At 45.7% G+C, this 20,523-nt stretch overlaps 1 protein-coding gene across 5 annotated transcripts in view; it reads right to left on the bottom strand.

Annotated features, from left to right (window-relative positions):
• Window positions 1–20,523, bottom strand: part of ARHGAP44 (Rho GTPase activating protein 44) — a 164,620-nt gene that overhangs the window by 16,343 nt on the left and 127,754 nt on the right. For all 5 annotated transcript variants that reach the window (XM_055305056.1, XM_055305054.1, XM_055305053.1 and 2 more), the window contains exons 11-16: window positions 18,482–18,593; window positions 17,986–18,067; window positions 15,060–15,140; window positions 12,187–12,300; window positions 11,459–11,550; window positions 9,510–9,690 (exon numbers count right to left, since the gene is read on the bottom strand). In XM_055305056.1, coding sequence (XP_055161031.1) covers window positions 9,510–9,690; window positions 11,459–11,550; window positions 12,187–12,300; window positions 15,060–15,140; window positions 17,986–18,067; window positions 18,482–18,593 — 662 coding nt within the window. The remainder of the gene's footprint in view (window positions 1–9,509; window positions 9,691–11,458; window positions 11,551–12,186; window positions 12,301–15,059; window positions 15,141–17,985; window positions 18,068–18,481; window positions 18,594–20,523) is intronic.

Here is a 20,523-nt window from a genome sequence, read left to right on the forward strand (position 1 = left end):
AAAATACATGGACTATTTAAATGTTTGAACATCTCCATAAAACTCACCCAGAAGACAAAAGTTGTAAAACTGCTTGGCACCACTGCCAAAGAGGGGAAGCTCTCCGAAGATGGAATACAACCCAGAGGTTCTATAAGTTTCTGCTCACTGTTTTATCACATGAAGAAGCAACAGCCAGAATCAAGAAACTGTGTTTACCGAGAGAGGGCTGAAATGCAAGTGCAATTGATGAAGAACAATTCGTTCATCGGAAGTCACTGCCCAGATACCTCGGGCCAGTTTGGATGTCAAAGATTTCCCGTGGCCCACTGCTTTCTAGAGAAAACTCAGAGGAACTGGTTTCAGACCCCTTTAGAGATGAATCCAGGGCACAGCAAGAAGCCAGAGGCCAGGATGCAGCTCTAAGGTGCGAAGGGTTTGGAAATTAATAAGCAGGAGCGTGTGCCAGAATCCTGGTGGGGACCTTGGGTGAGTCTCTCTTCTGGTTTCTTCTGGGTCCTGTGGGAGGTGGGAGCAAGGAGGCAGGAGAGGAGTGCCTGCATTTGGCCCTGAGATGCTTGTCTCCTACTCCTGTCTTTTAGGGTAAAGAGCCAAGAGGGCAGGGAATTCAGCTGTTCTCAGCCGCTCATCATTGGGATGCACACAGGGTAAACCCGGTGACAATTCCTCACCCTGGCAAGGTGGTCCTACCGAGGCATAATTTGCCCTGTTGAATTCCTTCTGGTCTACTGGGACCTTATCATTGCATGGAACTTATCACAGGACACACTTTGTACCTTTCGTAACAGACTGTATCATAGGATAGGTTTTGGAATCATCCAAGTCTCTAGAACCAGTTAAACCATTCATTGACTCAGTAGAGCTCTTCATCTACAGAAAGAGGCTAATACCTCCCAATCCATTTCCATTGCCATGAAGGTCATTTATCAGTGCCTGAGTGGTAAGACATGTATATATAGCACACTCTTGGACCTTTACCTGGGGGAGGAAGCTACGTGGCCACGTGATGGGCCATGGTGGTGTGTGAGGGATGGCAGACACAGGGTGTGCTCCCTAAGGACTCTGTCTAGCTATGCAAATGGCATTTATGGGTCGGCAAGTTGGGGACACAGACAATCAAATGACATCTTCATGGAAGGAAGAAGATAAAAGCTCGGTAGGTGGATTGTGTGGAGCTGGAGGGGCAGCTGGGCAATGGGGTGACCCCACTCCCTGTCCAGCTCACCCCAAAGCTTCAGGGGAGTAGCACAGCCCAAGAGTACAGGCTTTGAAAGGAGGTATTTGAAGTCTGAATCCCAGATTTTCTCATTACTGTGTAATATGGATGAGTTCCTTAACATCTAGTTTCTTCTGATCATTTTCTATAAAATGGGCGTAATAGTGACCCCTCCTCCTTGGGGTTGTAGGAAACAAGCAGAACACTGTATACAATATACCGGGAACCTAAGAAGCCAACAAATGGTAGCCTTGACAACGATGATGCTCTGTCCTTGTAGGTGCCAGGTACAGATTTTTTTTTTTTTAATCCTCATGGAGAAAGAAAGAGGTAGTGAACCTAAGCCTAAAACAGGCTGACAAGAGGGGGACAGAAGCATACTGTGCCAGCGAATCAAGCCAGTAGGAGATGGAGATATTGGGAAGACCCCATCTGGGTCATGCTATCTGGATTTCCAGGGTTTGCCATAAGACTATCTTCCCTTCCCAACAAAACACCAAATATTGGGGGGAGGGTAGGTTCTCTGATAGAAGTATGGGGAACGAACAAGGAATAGAGTTCCTTCTTGGTAGGTTCCTGTGTCTTCCAGGAATTTGGTGAGATGGGCCAGCATGGGTTTCAGAGGAGGGGAAAGCCTACTTGGAAGACTCTAGGCTTAAGCATAGAAAAATAAAGAGGGGATCCTCTTCTTTCTTTAAGTCTTACTGCCCTCGCCCAGGTCACCTGGGTGAGAAAGAAGGGAAGAAACCAGAAAGGTAGTCTTGACTGGAAGGTTCTTTGGGAAACGAAACCTGCAACAGGGAGCAGGAGACTCAGGCAGAAATGGCCACAACCCTTCACCCTCCAGACGGCCTTCTACATCACATTACAGGGACTCTCCTGCCACCTTCCAAGGTCCTCAGCCAGTCCATTTTGGCTTTTTTGTATTCTGTGTTTGCAGAATTAGCCCAATAACCCGTGGGTGGGTGGAGACAGATATTCATGGTGTCTTTTAGTGGCACCATGGCAAAGAAAGGGACTGGTCGTTGTGCCTCATGGAGAAGTACACCCAGCCGTGTTGTGATCTGAAAAACGGACAGTGTCACTCAAAACCCTAGTCCATGTACTCAAAGCAGCTGATGTTTACCCCATGCGGGGCAATGTTCTAAACACTTCATAAGTAAAACTTTATTTACTGCCCAAAACAACTCTCAAGTTGATGCTCACTCTTAGGTCTCTACTTTGCATAGAAAGAAATCTCGAGGCATTCAGAGGTTAAGTACCTTCCCAAGGTCACATGGCCAGAATGTGAACTCAGAGAGCGCCTGACCCCAAAGTTCATACTCTGCAATGTTCATAGGGTTCTTTCACATGAGGAGCTTCTTCTCCCACAGGGTACATAGAGAAGGGAGTAGAAAGGTCAGACCTATACTTGTCTCCTTGATGCAGGAAATGAAGTGATTTTCTTGTTTTAAAGTCTGTACTCCGGTAGGCCACACAGGGACACCATGAGATCCAGAACCTTAAAAGTTAAGACAAAGGGCTGCCCCAGTGGAAGGAGGGAGGGAAGAATAAAAGCCCAAAGCTGAAAGATGGAAGATCCAGCTGCAAGAAGAACAGGCATCTACAGAAAGAATGCATTTATCGTGGAGCAGAAGGCTGCTGTGAACCGTTCTAGGGAGTGGACCGCCAAGGGTTAGCAGGTGCTTTTTGCTTTTTCTCCCCCCTCTATAGGGCAGGCATCTGCCAAGTCTGCTTTTGAATCCCGGTCAGGAACAATCTAGCCAAAGGTATTACCTAAGACATGGTTTTAAAGTACTCAAGTCTATGGAGATCTGGAAGGTTTTGATTTCTGTTCTGAAAAGCAGTTACATTTGGCAAAGGCCAGCCAAGAGAGAGGAGACAAGAAATGCATCTGCATCAGATGGTAGACCCCGGAGAATTTGGAAAGATCCCCAAGCATCTCCTGAAGACTTGTAAGTTCAGGGAATGTTTAGGATAAACTTAGGGGCCAGGCAGCAGTGGTAGGGGCTTGTGGGGTCACCAGATGGTGAGTGTCAGGAAACCTAAAAATCGAAAGGCTCATTTTTAGCCTTGCCTACACTCACCTGGGAAAGGCCAGAATCAGGCAATTTCCAGTTCTTCCAGGGATAGATAATTCCTTTCTTAAATATATAACAACAAAATTCCTTAACCTCCCCAGTACAAATAAAGGCTGGAGTCATCTGGCCGCATTCCGCAGACTCAGCATCCATAAATGCATAAATCTTGGCGACATGGAAGCTGAGCGGGGGCCCGGGCCAAGAATATATCTCTAAAAAGGTCCACTTGGCCAATGCAAACCCAAAATAGGAGTCAAATTTCCCACTGGTACCCAGGATGACTTTCTAGATAAGCTTGTCTCTGGACAGGTTCAGGTTCCACCTGAAATAAAATTATTGCACCAGCTACCCGAGACGACACGTCGTTTTGGGGTCACGGTCTCTGTGTGCTGCAAGATCTACAGAGCACCCTGCAGGATCTACATCCTCCCCTGCAGGATCTACAGAGCACCCTAATATCTGCAATTACAGAAGTAAGGCCTTAAACCCCTGGTTCTGGCTGTCAGGTGGCCACAGGCTTTCTGATTTAATAAATTTGGGAAACAAAGCATGCCACGGCAACCTTATGAAGATCTGTGACACGTGACAATGTGTCATGGACTCTAAGAAATCATACACTCAATGACCTGATTTGGGTGCACTGAATCATGTGTTTTAGGAGCCGTTAGATCCCAGGTTTCTGTTCCCTCCCAACCCAATGTGACCAGTTCCACTGGTATTCCGTAGGGCACCATTCACATTGCTCCCAAGCCTTCCCAATTAAAGGCACCTATTCCAAATTACTGAACATCCAGATGAAGGTCCAGATGGGTGGGACAAGACCCATTGCAGAGCAGGTGCCAAGCACTGGCGAAGGATGCATTGCACACCGAACTGAGCTCTAAGGGGGATCGCTGGCTCTGGTGTAAAGGTCCTCATGGATTTTTTGGGTGGCTGTCAACTGGCTCTAGTAGAGCACCTCTGAGGACCAGACCACTGTGGCACAAGGGAAATGGTGACAGGCAGGTCAGGTTTCAAGACTTGAGAGCTGTGTGTTGGTCTTCTGGGTCCAAGAGCCAAGGCCACTGGGATTTCTGTGGACAGACTGCCATCCTGCTGGGACTCAAGAGGGTAGGTCTGAGCAGGCATAGTGGGATTGATGTCAGCCAGTAGGGTAAGAATGGAGAGCAAGGGACGGAGCCAGAAGGCAACAAATGGGCAGCATATGGAATGGTGGTGGCGGTACTGGTGAGGTCTCTGAAGTGTACAGCTGGCAGCAGGCAGGGAATAGAGGCAGAAAGGGGCTGAAAGGGGAAGACAATAGCCATTGGGTGGAGATGTGAATGGGAATGAGACTCCATCACTGGCATAATTTCTTTTCTTGCCCTTGGGCTTGTCCACTGGCTTCTCACCAATCCCAACTGAGTTTGTTCACACTGCCAGGGACACAGCCAATGGAGACATCAGACAAATGCTTAGGGCCCCTGGGTCCCTCCTGACCAATGGGCAAGAGAGTGTAGACATCTTGGCCAACTCTTTAGGAGGCAGTAGGGCTCACATAAAAAACTGTTGGATGGGACCAGGGATAACACTCTGCCATTGACAGAAAAGTAAAAAGGATCCACAAGGTTATTTTCATGTATTATTTGGGACAAATGATCCATGAAACAGATACCGCTATTTTATAGAAAACAAAAAGCCAATACAAACAAGGCATTAAAAATACACAGTAACCTGTACCCTAAAATTTCTCAGCTGGAGCTTACACAGGGTGTCCGGGTACACTGGGTGACCTAATCAATACTTTGTGGCTTGGAGTGTTGGCAGTCAGGACAGCCCATATGTCACACCAACACTCAATGACTAGTGTAGGAAAGTTTTGAAAAAATTTTTAAAAATTATATCCCTGCCAAATTCCTTACTCAGAATGGCAAAATCTTTCTGCAATTCACTGCTTCTCGACCCGAGAAGAACCACTAGAACCAGCTAGGACACTTTTAAAAAGCACCAGTGCCTGAATCCCAGCCCAGGGCAATTAGAGCAGCCTCGGAGAACCGGGTCGGGCCGCAGTACAGCAGCCCTCTTTCTTTAAAGCTTGTTCTCGCTTTTGTTGTGTAATGAGCCAGCCTGGAAACGAAGCAGCTTATTTATCTGGGTCGCAAATCCACACTTTTGGCAGAGTTTGGCAGGCACAGCTCGTGTACTGTACCCAACACTAGCTGAGGTGGTTCAGCTTGGCGAGGAGGATTCCAGGACCGTTCCCTCAGAAAGCTGATAAGTGGGTGCTGGCTGTCAGCTCGGTGCTCAGCTGGGGAGGAAGGCCAGGGGCTTTAACTTCTCTCTGAGCAGCTGCCTGGGCTCCCACATAGGGAGGAACTGGGTTCTAAGAGTGAGTATTCAAGAGACCCAGGCATAATCATAAGGCATACAAGGCATAATCTTTGTGATCCAGCACATTCCTTCTACCACATTCGGGTAGTTAAGTAAGTCACTGAGACCAACTCAGTCAAAGAGAGTGTGGTTAGATTTCAACCCTCAGTGTGGCAAGAAGCAAGCACCTGCTGCCATATTCACCGCGAAGCTTCTGGTGTGCGGCTGCGGTGGAGGGATGTATTAGGTCCTGGCAGCTGCTGTAACAAGTACTGCAAAATTGGTAAATGACAGAAATCCATTCCCTCGCTGTTCTGGAGGCTAGAAGGCCAAAGTCAGTAGCAATGGGCTACAATCAAGATGGCAGCTGGGTTGGGTGGTGGTGCGCCTGGGTGGCTCAGCTGGTGAAGCATCTGCCTTCGGCTCAGGTCTTGATCCTGGGGTCCTGGGATCGAGCCCAGTGTCCGGCTGCCTGCTCAGCTAGGACTCTGCTTCTCCCTCTTCCTCTGCCCCCCCCCCCCAACTCGTGCTCACTCTCTCTTGCTCTCTCTCAAATAAATAAATAAAATCTTAAAAAAAAAAAAAAAAGGCAGCAGGGCTGTGCTCCCTCCAGAGGCTCCAGGAGAGAAGCTGGTCCTTGCCTCTTCCGGTCTCTGGTTGCTTATATTCCTTGGCATGCTGCCACATCTCTAAATCTCTCTCTGCTCCATCTTCACATTTTTCCTTCTCTGCATGCAAATGTCACATCTTCCTCTGCATTTTATGATACTTGTGTCTGTATTAGGGGCCACCCTGGTAATCCAGAGTGGTTCCCTGAGTTCACAGTCCTTATTTTAATATCTGCAAAGACCCTTTTCCCAAATAAGGTAATATTTACAGGTTCCAGGATTCGAGACCTGCTGCTATCTTTGTGTGTTGGGGTGGGGGTGGGGGGAGTCATTAATCTGCCTACCACAGTAATGAGAAAGGTCGATGTGAGCTCCAAAATCTGCCTCCAAGTCTTGCTAAAGAAACTCCATTTCCTGAGTCATCCTGAATCAAAGGCAGCAGTACCAAAGCCTGGAGCTGGGATGGGAGTGAACCATTTTGTATGATGAATGACGACGTAACAGCCATCAGCCAGGAAAATGTTGCTGGCACTGATGGGGAACCTACCATTTCTTCCAAATTTGAGCCAGTTTTTCCTTTTTTTCTGGTAAATCTATGGATACACAATTGTTTTGTTTTTTTAACTTGACCAAAGTGCTTTCATTAAGCGAGCTTTGTCAGTGTTTCAAGAGGGTAATTGGAAGATTTTAAAACGTGTCTCATAGATTTTAAAAGCTCAGAAATGGGATAAATGCAGAGAATTCCCCTACTGTTGCTAAAATAGCACAGGGACTTCAGCTGATGCAAATTGCTTTCTTCTCCCCATAGACACATAACTGCCGATTTCTGTTTCTGTGAAAGCTGGTTAGAAACTGATCATCATCCATCAGCTTACTGTACCTGAAAGCACCTGTGCCAGTACCCAGACAACTGAGCAAGGGTTACCCCACACCAGTAAGCCCTCCACATGTCTAATACAAATTTTAAAACACACAAACTATCCCCATTTAGTGTGCAAGAATAATTTATGTGGCACATCCCCTATACCCTTAAAGTAGATGGTGGCAGTTTCAGCTTTAAATCCGAACAGTATGCGGAATGAGCAAACCATTTACAAAGTTCTTGAATGACCCATCGTCATCAGAGAGGAGGCAGTTGCTTAAAATGTCATCATTCAAGAGGCATCTACCTTGGGGGCTGAGTCGGTTAATAAGCGTCCAAGTCTTGATCTCAGCCCAGGTCTTAAACTCAAGATTCTGAGTTCAAGTCCCACACTGGGCTCCACACCCAGCATGGAGCCTACTTTTAAAAAAAAAAAATCATCATTCAAGTTTTTGCATCTGCCTGTGTACTCTGCGGGCCGGTGAACTTTGCTCCAAGATTCCACAGCTGTAACATTCCCATAGATGGCATCTGGATCACTCTTCACAGGGTTCTGGGAATCCGATGGGGTCTGGCCGGAAGGACAGAGCAGCACACCTCAGATGCAGAAACACCAGGACCAACGGAGTTCTCCAGAACCCAGCCGGGACTGGAATTCATCCTCCAGGGTATCTCCTTGGCTAGACATACTTCTCAAAGGAACAGAGCTGCTTAAACGGAGATTAAAAACAAAATCCGAGGCACTTGCTAATATGTGTTCCTCTCTGTCTTTCTGTATTTCTTTCACAATGTAAAGATTGGATTCTAAGTATGCTCTTTTTAAATATTTAAGGAGGGGCACCTGGGTGGCTCAGTTAGTCAAGCGGCCCACTCTTGATTTCAGCTCCTGACCTCAGGGTCTTGGGATCAAGCCCTGCTTCAGGGTCTACACTCAGAGGGGAGTCTGCTTCAGGATTTTCTCTCCCAATGCCCTACCCTCCACTCACTCATTTTCAAATAAATATTTTTTTTTTTTTTTAAGATTTAAGGAAATTTTCCTTACTCTCCCTAACTTCTAGGAATTTCCGTTCTTCTTTCTGCATTAGCTAGGCAACAATAACCAACAGCTCAGAGCAGATAAATAACCCCTTGGCTGCTTCACACAGCAAGTGACTCCACTGGGTAAGGGGACAAGCAGGGATGCCAGCCCTTGTGAACATGTCTCCATCGTCCCAGGACATAGGTCCAGGTCCCCAGTGCCAGCTTCCACTCAGAAACCAAGAGCGGTGAACAAGTAAGACTCACGCACCTCTACAATTCTTGGTTTTCAACTTTCCCTCTGACCCTCTTCAGACCATAAACCTTTGGAGCAAGCAGATCTTTCTGGCTGCCTCGTGATCCTTCAGGGAGGCAGAAGGTGGTTGCCTGAATCTCCAAGATTTCCATTCAGTGCTTTCTGCTCCTGGCCCATTTTGAAAGACCAGCTGTTAAATTTTATGTTACAGCAGCAATTTTTAATTATTTTTTTAAGCACTTTTTAATTTTTAACCAGAGTTTCAACAAACTTGCTGGAGCAAACAATGCAACCCATTCCTTTCGGAAGACACATTTGCCGATGCCTTCTGGTTGGGGGTGTTCATAATCCCTACACTGGTTGCCATGGCTGACGCTCACAGCAAATCAGCTGTGCTGTGTTTGTTATGAAACATGTTTATACCCATTTTACTTGTTTCAGGAATCACATCATGCAGTTACACGTTACGTAAACTGATTTGTATAGGAACATCGAGAGGGTCGTTCTTGTACAATATTAAGTTGAAGGCATTTATGAGTCCCTGGGGTGACCGCATACTAATAGGTGTAGGTGTCAATCAGAAAAGATGGGGGGAAAGTCTTAAAACCTTGGAAGGATTTTACATTCAGATTGCTTCAAGTTTTAGGTTTGTTGTTTTAAAGAGACGAAACCTGGAAATGTTTGATTATGCATTCAAAGTGCTGCTTCTGCACAAATTTTGCTGAAGAATGCCAATGAGCAGAGCCATTGTCGGTGAAAAAACCCTTGGGGATTTGAGAACTGACATACATTTATAAATTTTGAGTGAAAATAGTGTTCACATATTTCTTTTAATTTCCCTTGCTGACCAGCTTTTTTCTTCTTTTTTTGCTTTTGATGAAAAGTAATTAATATGGATCACAACCATTGGCTCAGTAAGCTGCACTTACCTCTGCCCCTAGAGCAAGGGAAGCAAGCCAAGGGACTCAATCAAAACAGCACAGAGGAAACAATTTAATTGCTACAAATCGCCTAAACCACTGCTAGAGAGTGCAATTTCCCTGGCAAATCCAGTTTGGCATTAACTCCCCACCCCTCCCTTCTTGACCCCCAATGCTGAGAAAGGGACAGTGGTTCATACCCATCCTTTTTGTAAAACTCCAGCATCATGTTATCCGTGGCGACACTGAGGGGCCGGCGGGCCTGCTCGGGCTGGCGCCGGTCAGCAGGGTCCATGTCTGGGGAGGGCATGGAGCTGTAGTTGGCGTTGTGGTTTACGTGCACGGGACTCCCGTAATTCCCTGTGATGTTGAACTCTATCTCTGCGGGGAAGAAAGAATGAGTGTATGTGATCTATTGGTCATGCCTTTCTTAGCCAGGAGAAAGCTGAGCAAACATGGCCTGTCCTCTCACTTCACCCCTAGAAAACTGTGCCCGGTGCTTAAACATTAGGTCACCTGTTGATACGAATTTATCTTAATATAACTCATCATGTTAGCAGATGAACACAAGTGCTCACCTATCACATTATTATGATGGGAATTAAATAAGGCATTTTCTATTTGTGATTAAAAAACAACTTAAGGGATGCCTGGGTTGCTCAGCGGTTAAGCATCTGCTTTTAGGTCAGGTTGTGATCCTGGAGTCTCATGATCGAGTCCCACATCAGGCTCCCTTCATGGAGCCTGCTTCTCCCTCTGCCTATGCCTCTGCCTCTCTCTTTCTTTGTGTCTCTCATGGATAAATAAAACCTTAAAAAACAAACAAACAAACAAACAAGAACAGATGGGTACTTTCTGAAAAAGACAAAATCATCTATCTCGAACCTCAAGGTTACAAGTGATAACACCAAAGCAGTCTTAATGAAGTCGGGGAAAGGGTCAATGCCCACACCCACGACTGTTATTGAACACTATTGGAGAAGTGCTGGCCAATGAAATATGTCAAGAAAAGAAAATAGGATGCAATATTATGATGATAGATGATGATGTTATCTTTCTGGAAAACCAAAGAAAAAATTTAAAAGATTGGAAACTAGAGATTTCACTAAGGTCATTAGGGTTGTTGGCTGTCAAGTGACACTCAGAAGTATCCCATCTTTTCCTAACCAAAACCTGTTTATCTGCAACGAAAATGAAGTCTGCTCATTCACAAACTTACAGATTGATGCCTTAAATTCCTATCTCCTTATTTCTTTATTCTGATTTCACCCTCTCACCAGTCTCATCGCAACTCTTAGGACATGAGCAGTTAAGAGCTTTCTTAGTCAAAACACATGAAATCAAGTAAAGACAATTAAATTTTTCGATGTTAGATCAGCACTCACAGATTACCTCTGATGGACAGGGCACAGAATTATTAATATTTTATCCTCCCATGAGCGAAATGGTTTACTGTTGCACTGCCAAAAGCATATCCTTGATTTTTACTAAACATAAGGTAAGTGCCATTTTGTTTTAAAGCAAACATTGAATTTAGCATAACAACTACTGTCACCTGAAAGCTGTTACCTTTGAGAATCATACCCTTATGCAATGGTGCTCCCATGGCTAGGAACACTTACTAAGCACCATCTGAGGGAGCAGCCTTTACAGCCTAATTTTGAACTAGATACAAAAAAGAATCTCATCACCTTTGAGCCCCACCTTTACATGCCAAGAGAAACTCAAAGGACACACAAAAGGAATAACAAAAGGATGGCACACAAGGGATCCCTGAGCCCTGAATCAAAGTCCATCCCCATCTAGGTCTATGCAGCATTTATAAAAGCATGTGATCTTTCTTTTCTGTGCTAGCATTTCATGATTCATAGGCAGTAAGATACCATGGTGTGGATGTTAGACCAGTAAAATCCACTGACATGGTTAGTGCAGGCAGTGGACACCTATGGCCAGAATGTCACTCAGCCAGGGATTAGACAGTAAGAAACTACCATGACTCTATACCCTACCTGAGTGGTGTGTGCATGTGTGAGAGCGTGTGTAGGAGGATTAATAACAAGCACCTTTGTTTTCAGAAGTTCTGAGCTCACCGTATCACTCTTATTCTTTCCCCAGCACCCCACTCCCACACCTCGAAGCCGCCACTTACCCCCAGGGAAGAACCAATCTGCATGCTGGATGATGGGTTCGATGATCCCAACGATCTGCAGTGAAACTGTGGTCATCATCTCTGTGATATTCCTGCAAGCACAGAGCAAAGGGGGACAGGGCCAGGTTACCAGCCCAGGCAGCAGAGAGGCACACCTGACCCCACAGCCCCGAAAGGGTCCCTGGAGCAGATGCCTGCCAACCTAGGTCTGAGAGTAGGCTTTCTCTTTGGAAGGATACTTCACCTTTCTGAACCTCTCTTTCTCTTGTACAGAATCAGGTAACCATAGAAGCCCTCCTTATAGGAAGCATGTAAATAAGTAATATACATGAAATCACCAAGTATCGGACACCTTTCGTTGTGAGGTGTGATTCTCACAACTCCCAGACTCATCTGCTTTCCATCTCTGTTCTTTCTTTTGAAACAGCCCTCCACCCCTGGATCCAGATGCTGGGACATATGCTCTTCACAGAGTGTCAGGAAAGCCAGGAAGAGCTTGCCTGGCCACTGCTGACTTAGATTAACTCAGAGAAGACCCTCGCTGCAGACTCATATCTCTGAGACCATCAATGAGAAAGATCTGCAGAATTCTGGGTCATCTCCTGAGCTTAAAAAATGAGCAGGCCAAGAGAATAGGACTTGACAAACAAAAGAGGCTGATGATTTATCTGGGGCCCTGGCTGTCCTGCCCACGCGCTACCCATACACACATTCCTCCCTCTACTCACCCTTCCGCTTGTGGCCACAGGAGGTTGGGTCCTAACACAATTGCCATGTTACTGGGAGTCATCTTGTTTACATCTTGATATTCTGATAACTTGGATAAAAATTTGATCAAGTATCTGAAAGGGAGTCAGAAGGGCCAGGTTTAACAAGGGCTCAACCCCAGCCACGTTCTCCTAGCACAGGGTAGAAGTTTCTCTCCTAGAGCCCATCTCACTGTCAAGATTCACATACCCTGCATTATAAGGAAGATGCATCATGTGTTAAACAATGAGAATGGTTTAAAAACAGACAGACTCAGATCTCACTTGGCTACCTATCAACATCTGCTTCCATGAACTTTGGCCAGAGAAATTCCCCATCTTTCCTTTTGACTCAGTATCTACTGATGGAAAGTTCCTCCTTCTTTTTAAATCCCAATCATTTGCCACTCTCCCTGTGTGCAGAGATGAGAAGCAAAGTATCCAGGTGTCATCAGCGGGGACCTCTACATGCTAGGTGTGGTATCCCCTGGGATTAACCTCAGTGGAGCTTTGAAAGCTAATGGGAAAAAAAGTTAAACATAGATTTAGTACATGAGCCAAAAATTCACTCCTAGAGACCTACCCAAGAGAAATATGCCCACACACAAACTTGTACACAGACATTCACAGCAGTATTATGAAAGCCAGCCAGAAAGTGGAGACCACCCAAACGTCCACCAAGAAGGGAGGAACAGATAAATAAAATGTGGTCTGTCCATACAATGGAATAATATTCACTCAGAAAAGGAACGAAGTACAGACACTCGCTACACCATAGGGATGAAACTTGACATTATCCTAAGCGAAATGAGCCAGATACAAAAGATCACGTGTTGTAGGACTCTACCCAGGTGAGATGTCTAGCAGAGAAGGTAAATTAGTGTCTGCCAGGGGCCAGGCTGAGGGACTGGGGAGTTATTGCTGATGGGAACCAGGCTCCTTTAGAGGGTGATTAAAATGGTCTAAAGTTGGTGGTGATAGTTGTGCAACTCTACAAATGTACAAACAACCATGAAATTGCACACTTTGGAGGACACAATGGTATGTGAGTTATATCTCAAGGAACTAATGAGGAAACCATACATTAAACTGCTCTTGGGATTTTTTTTTCAGTTGTGCCAAATATACATGACTACTTTAACCTCTTAAGCATACAGTAGCATTCAAGTCAGCATCAAGCACTTTCCCATTGTAGAGCAGCCATGGCCACCATCCATCTCCAGCTCTTTGAGCTTCCAGAACAGAATCTCTCTACTCATTGGGGCACTTGGGTGGCTCAGTGGTGAAGCATCTACCTTTAGCATAGGGGGTGAACCCAGGGTCTTGGGATTGAGTCCCACATTGGGCTCCCTACGGGGAGCCTGCTTCTCCCTCTACCTCTGTGTGTCTCTCGTGAATAAGTAAATAAAATCTTTAAAAGATAAAAATAAAAAAGAATCTCTCTACTCATTAAACTCTCACCTCCCCTCTCATGCTCCCTTCCCCCAACCCCTGGCAACCACTTCTCTACTTCCTATCTCTGTGAATGTGATGACTCTAGGGACCTCATACACGTGGAATCATACAGTATTCGTCCTTCTGTTTCTGGCTTCTCTCATTTAGCACAATGCCCTCTAGGTTCACCCATGTAGAAGCAGCGTGTGTCAGAACCACCTTCCTTTTAAAGGCTGAACATTGCATCATATGTATGTTTTGTTTATTTACCCAATTTTTGTTTATTACCCAACATTTGGGCTGTTTTTACCTCTTGGCTATTATGGATAATGGTGTCATGAACATCTGTGTTCACATATCAAGTCCCTGCTTTCACATCCTCTGGGTATATACATATTATATTTATATATTTATAAATTTGTATATTTGTATATACAAATATATATATAATATGTATATACAAATATATTTGTAAAATACATATATACCCAGAAGTGGCATTGCTGGATCATATGGTAGTTCTGTGTTTAATTTTTTAAGGGTCCGCCATACCGTCGGCTGTTAGAATTTTTAACAGGAAACCAGAAATACTCAGGCAGATGGCAACAGGAGCTGGAGATGACAATCTGTATCTAGGGAAGCTCTGAGGAGAGGTGGCAGGGCCAGGAGCAGTGCTGGCAAGCGGAAAGGATGAGGAAGCAGAGAGTGTGAAGGAGCAGAAAAGATCTGTAGAGCAGCGGGAAGTAAAATCCCGGGTGGCAGCAAGGAGAATGAGAGAGACAGACATGTGGAAAGGAGGTGGCGAATGGTAGAGCACTGGAGGATATTTTCCTGGCTCCTTCTCCCTGCAGACTAGCTCAAGGAGACCTCTGCCACCAGCTCCAAGTTTGGTCAGCTTCCCGGGTGCCCCTGAACACCTATCTTTACAATAAACCCACAATATTAAGGCATCAGAGTGGTTCAGTTGGTTGGCTCAGGCTGTGATCCCGGGGTCCTGAGATCAAGCCCCGTGTCACACAGGGCATCTGCTTCTCCCTCTCCCTCTGAGCCTCCCCCCTACTCGTGTTCTCGCTCTCTCTTCTCTCTCAGATGAATAAAAAATCTTCAAAAAAAAATTAAACCCACAGTATCTTAAAAATAGCTTGCATTAATTTTTGCTTCTTGCAAATCCCAGAACTTTACTGAATTAGCCAGTGGCCTTCAAAATCATATAGAGCCTTTCGTTCTGTTTCTTCATTGGCAATGTAGTCATTAACAACCTCGCAGGGTCATCTGAGGTTGAAAGGAGACCATGCACATTAACCATGCTTGGCATGCCATAAAACGCCATGCACACTAGTTACCATGACCTTTAGCCAGGAAACCGTGTGTCCGGGGCTTAAATAACCCTGACCCCGTGTCTCCAGGATCCATCCACTTACCGGATATTGTTGTGATTGGCCTTGGGCAATTTTTCACAAGCATTCCACAGAGCCTGAAGCCTCTTGTCTTGCTCCTGAATACTGGGGAATAAATAGGAAAGCCATTGGTTGAGGATGAATCAATGAGATCTCCCTGGCAATCACATTAACCAGCAATTGCATTTTGGAGAATGAGAAGCCAACTGTTGCAACTGACCGTACGAGTGTGCTATGATTATTATTCAAGTGCTGAGTTATTACTATTTCCCTGTGTTCCCTGTTTTGTCCTGTAAACTTCCCCTGCACGTTACATGTCTCAAGTGAACACAGGCCAGGGGAGCAGGTGGGGGCAGGAGGGCAGAAGCCAGACACCTAGTCTAGGGCAAGACAGGGCCGTGGTGTTGTCAGGGGGAGATTCTGGCACAGAAACCAGGATCCAACATACCAGTGGGAGTGCTCAATCCACTTTCACACCATGGGGCAGCCTACTGTCCAGTTCAACAGATGTTAAAGTTCCTTGGCTTCTGACACATAAGAGGTAGTCAGTAAATACCTTTCGAAAAGGCAAATAGGCATATGAGGAAATCTGACCTTCCAGATCTAATTTCGAGATGAATACTTTCCATGAACCAAAGATTCTCCACTCTACAAAAGGTCTGCTCCAAGGGTTTTTGTTTTTATTTTTTAATAAAGCCCCTAAAAATTAAAAGAAGTTACTCAAAGGACTACATTTTATATATGCTTTTCATGAAAATCTATAAGGCATACATGGTTAGGAAGGCCTTTCTGCTCAAAGAATCTCTTCCCCAGAAAAATTAATAGGGAATCATCAGTTGGATGAGGCCCCAGCCTTGATTCATTAACCTGGGGCCCAAGGCAAAGTGTGACCATCACCCACACTTCATTGCTGTGTACCCATAGGTCCTCCCACAGATCTTCACAAGGGGATAAAAATCTGTCTTTTCCCTCAATTCAGCCTTGAGGAAGAGGTAAGCATTCTCCAAAACACACTTTTACTAGGACTCTGAAGTACAAACCAAATATGTCATTTAGAAATGGAAAGGTTAACAGATTTCTGAAGTGGCTGCAATTCGACCAAAGGTTGGACGAAAATGGTTTTGTGCAGGGAGGCCATGTAAGACCAGTTCCATCCTTCCCATGATCTCATACCAACTACTGAATCTCTACGCAACCTCACTTCCCTCATCTGTAAAACGGGTTCATGGGAGTACTTCCCACCTGGAGTCCGTGTGAGTGGTATAAAGGAACAACAGTACAAACAGCTCAGTATTGGGGCCAGTTCATCTCAAGCTCTCAATCAGTGTCTTAGGGGAAAGGGCAGATGCTGCTAAGACCCAGCTAGATCCGGGATCCCTGGGTGGCGCAGCAGTTTGGCGCCTGCCTTTGGCCCAGGGCGCGATCCTGGAGACGCGGGATCGAATCTCACATCGGGCTCCTGGTGCATGGAGCCTGCTTCTCTCTCTGCCTGTGTCTCTGTCTCTCTGTCTCTCTCTCTCTCTGTGTGTGTGTGACTCTCATAAATAAATAAAAAAATTTTTTAAAAAACTACTTAAAAAAAAAAAAAAAGACCCAGCTAGATCCTAAAGTCTGGGTTCCTATATCATCAAGATCACATATACAGTCCAGAGAGACAGTTTCTATCAGAGGATACGATCTCATTTATCTTCATCCCTAGGATCACAGGATGGCTCTAGAGAAGTATAAAGAGTATAAAGAGTAGTTACACACATGGGTTCCTGAAACAAGACCCCCTGGACTTGAATCCTCATTCTGTCATTTATTAGATGGCAGGTAACCTGCTGTCACACACCTGCTCTAGGACTCGACGTCCTCACCTGTAACCTGGGAAAAACAGCACAGCCCACTTTCAAAGGTTTAGTTACTGTGGCAATTAAAAGAGTTAAAGGTGTATAATGAGCTAAGAACAGTGACAAGCCTCTAATAGATAGGGCTCATGGTCAATATCATCACAGAGGTCACACCCATGCTCCACAAGGAAATGTAAAGATGCCAGATAATCAGCCAGGCTTTTCTGATGCATAGTCTCTACTCCATCTTGGAAAAAAAAAAAAAAAAAAAAAAGCAACAACAACCCAGCACCATGTAACATGACTGGAGCTAGCTTTCTCTAACGCCACATGTAGAGCCTGGCTTCCCTCGTAGGTCAGCTGGGCTCTTCCAGGGTCCAAAGAAGCACATACATTTTCGGGCATTCCTTCCGACAGGTTAAGCTTGGCTGTGTTTTGAGACTAAGCCCACGACTAGAGATTTCTAGAAATCATGCCCCTCCTCAGGCACCCAGCTAAGGGCATCATGTTTTTATATTAGCTATTAATGAGTCATTATTAATATATTTGTAATGGTTACAAATAAGAGTCAAGACCCTATGATCACTATTCTATTCTTCTCTCTAAAAAGAATTACTACCTGCTTGTGTGAGCCTTTTCAGAACCTTCTATGCATTTATATGCACACAGAGGCCCTCCTGAAATTGTATTGTGTTGTGTGTGCTTTTAAAAACAAAACAAAAAAATAGAATATCACATGTATCCTTGTTAACTTGCTTTATTTCACTGAAAAGTAAGGCTTCATATCTTTTCGTGTTAGCAGGAATAGCTCGACTAGTGCTTTCAAGTGCTACAGAGTATGTCACAATATAGATAGACCATGATTAATTTAATCACACACCACAACCCCCCCACCAATGAACCTTTAATAACCTCGAGGCTTTTGCTACTCAAAATAACACCATCATCAACATCTTCGGGTACACGCCTCTTGGGGTACACATATGAGCAGAAATTTCTCTATGATGTGTACCACGATGTGGAGTCATAAGATCACAGGTTCCACGCTTTCATAATTTTAATAAATACTTCCAAATAAACTCCGCCCAACAAAGTGCTCCAAAACATGGTGTACTTACTTGGAAGCCTGAATCCACTCGTCATAGAGTTCAAAGGTCATAAGAGGTTCCGGCAACTCTCGGAGGTAAGATTTCAAAGCTCCTGGAGATGAACACAATATTGGCCATGAGCCACCTTACGTTGGCATGGTCATGTTCTACCAGCCAGCATCACCCGTGGGGGTGCATCTGGGAATGGGTTCCTCAACCCGCACACCACAGTCCAATTGGTGGTGGTCTCCCACATGAGTGGATCAGAGGCTCTGGCATGGCAGTGGGACCCAGACGGCCGATCACATTGGTTTCTCTCGCTATTTCCCACCATCACCTCCTCTTCTCTTGGCACATCGGGGAGATCTCCAAGGGGCCCTAGCAATCCGACTTGAAACTGAGCCTTGAGTGGACTCATCTGAATATGTTGGGAAGCCACTGGCTCAGGTGTCACATGACCACACGCCCTTCCTGTGAGCCTCTACAGCACACGGTGGCACCTCGCTAAGGGGCCATGGGCACCCACCTGCAATTGCATGGGGGTCTGCCGAGTATTCCTGCACATCAACCACGCAGCAGTCCAGGGCAGCTTTCAGCTTCTTCAACTTGGAAGCAGATGGTGCCACGCGGAAGAGTCCCTGCAACGGCACAGGGGGTCAGTGCCTGGCCCTGCAACTCAAAGGCACGAAAGCAGAACAAACACAAAGTCTCCCCACTCCCTCCCTCCGGTAACTCCTCGAGGCATGTTTCCTGATACTGTTTCCCAGGATCATAGCTGCCCACTCTCTAAATGTCTCCACCTTTAGATGTAAGCAACTTTTGAGCAGGAACTGGGCCTCACCTACTGTTGCATCCCAGAGCCTAGGATAGGATGACCTATCATTCTGTTTTGGTAAGTATCTGCTGAATCAATGAACCTTGGGCACTGCAACTTCTTGTGTATTTAAGATATATTTTGGAGAAGAAGTTGGCCAACACCTGGTCAGACATGGGATATCTAGGAAGCTGGATCTGAAAAGGCTTAGAGGGTGAGCACATGTGTGTGTAATAGAAGACACAGGGCTCTACTTTCAGAGACAAAGTCTATGTCCTCAGAGGACAGGCAAGCTAGGGGTGGTCTGTAAGGGGGAGAAGGGGGAGATGCCTCCTTCAGCCGCTCCGTGTTTCATTCTTTTTTTTTTTAATTTTATTTATTCATGAGAGACAGAGACAGAGAGAGAGAGAGAGAGAGAGAGAGAGAAGGCAGAGACAGAGGCAGAGGCAGAGGGAGAAGCAGGCTCCATGCAGGGAGCCTGACGTGGGACTCGATCCCAGGTCTCCAGGATCACACCCTGGGCTGAAGGTGGCGCTAAACTGTTGAGCCACCGGGGCTGCCCCCGTGTTCCATCCTTAATGCTCTCTCTGAATCACTGCCACCTCTTCTAAGCCAACCCCTGTACCTCATACAAAAGTGAGCTCTGAAGACAAAGAGAAGAAGGAGACAGGGGTGTATTAAGGAGACGATTGCAGATACAAGTTAGAAGGGAACCCCCAAGTCACAGGTGAGTTAGACACAGTTGAAGAGCTACGGGTTGGTTTCATCTTCTCAGCTCCTGGTATTCTGTGCTGCAACCCACAGACTGAAAGGCTCGCAGAACAGTCTTTGCTCTTTCAACCTGTTGTGGTTACCACTCGGATCTCCAAGTTTCTTCAGAAGAAAATGTTCCTGATCTGGAATACTGAGTGTCTGGCCTGCTAAGATCGCTAACTCCATTCTAAGTAGATAGATGTCCAAAGCTCTCTGGCATATATGTGAGGAAGTGCCATAAACACATTTGGGCTAGTGTATAACTAAGGCTGCTATGACCAAGAGCAAGCTACAGCACATATCAAAGGAGTGGGCTGGATCCTCATAAAACCCTGTCACTGCCTTACAGGAAACCAAATGCAATGGCATTTGGTGATGGACAAGACCAAAGAGAAGACAGTACGCATGTCATATAGAAACCTGTAGATTTTTTACTGTTACTGAGAAGGCTGTTTCACTGAGTGATGTATAAAAAAAACAAGAGGAGACGGAAAGGATTCTTATAACAGCTAGTGAGTCCAGTTTGGGGGTGTCCGAGGAAACTGTGCACATATTGAGGAAATGGTGGCACATGTGCGAGTGGAGACCAGAGGAAGGGGGAAGACCCCAGATACTCACTGAGGACATGGATAGAGTGGTGGTGCTGATAATCCCAATGCCGCTGACAGGGGCAAGAGGGGGATCAGGGAGCCAAGGAAGGTGCTAGTTTCAAGAACGGCTATGCCACTAACTTCACAGGTGGTAGCATGGCCAAGACAGCTGCCCTGAGTCCTGGGATTTGGCAAGCTGGAGTCCCTGGGGACCGCAGAGGCAGGTGTGGCCCAGGCATGAGGGCAGAGCGGAGCTGCAGGAGAGTGAGAGGGGCTAAGAGTGCAGGGGAAGCACATGTGGAGGGTTCCTATAAGAAGCTGGATGACACCAAACACAAAATCAAAGGGCTAGGGAAGGAGTAGGAGGTTGTAGTTGGGTTGGAAAAAGATATATTTTTTTTCCAGCCTAGG

Source organism: Nyctereutes procyonoides, unplaced genomic scaffold (assembly GCF_905146905.1).
Source record: "Nyctereutes procyonoides isolate TBG_1078 unplaced genomic scaffold, NYPRO_anot_genome, whole genome shotgun sequence".
NCBI lineage: Eukaryota > Metazoa > Chordata > Mammalia > Carnivora > Canidae > Nyctereutes > Nyctereutes procyonoides.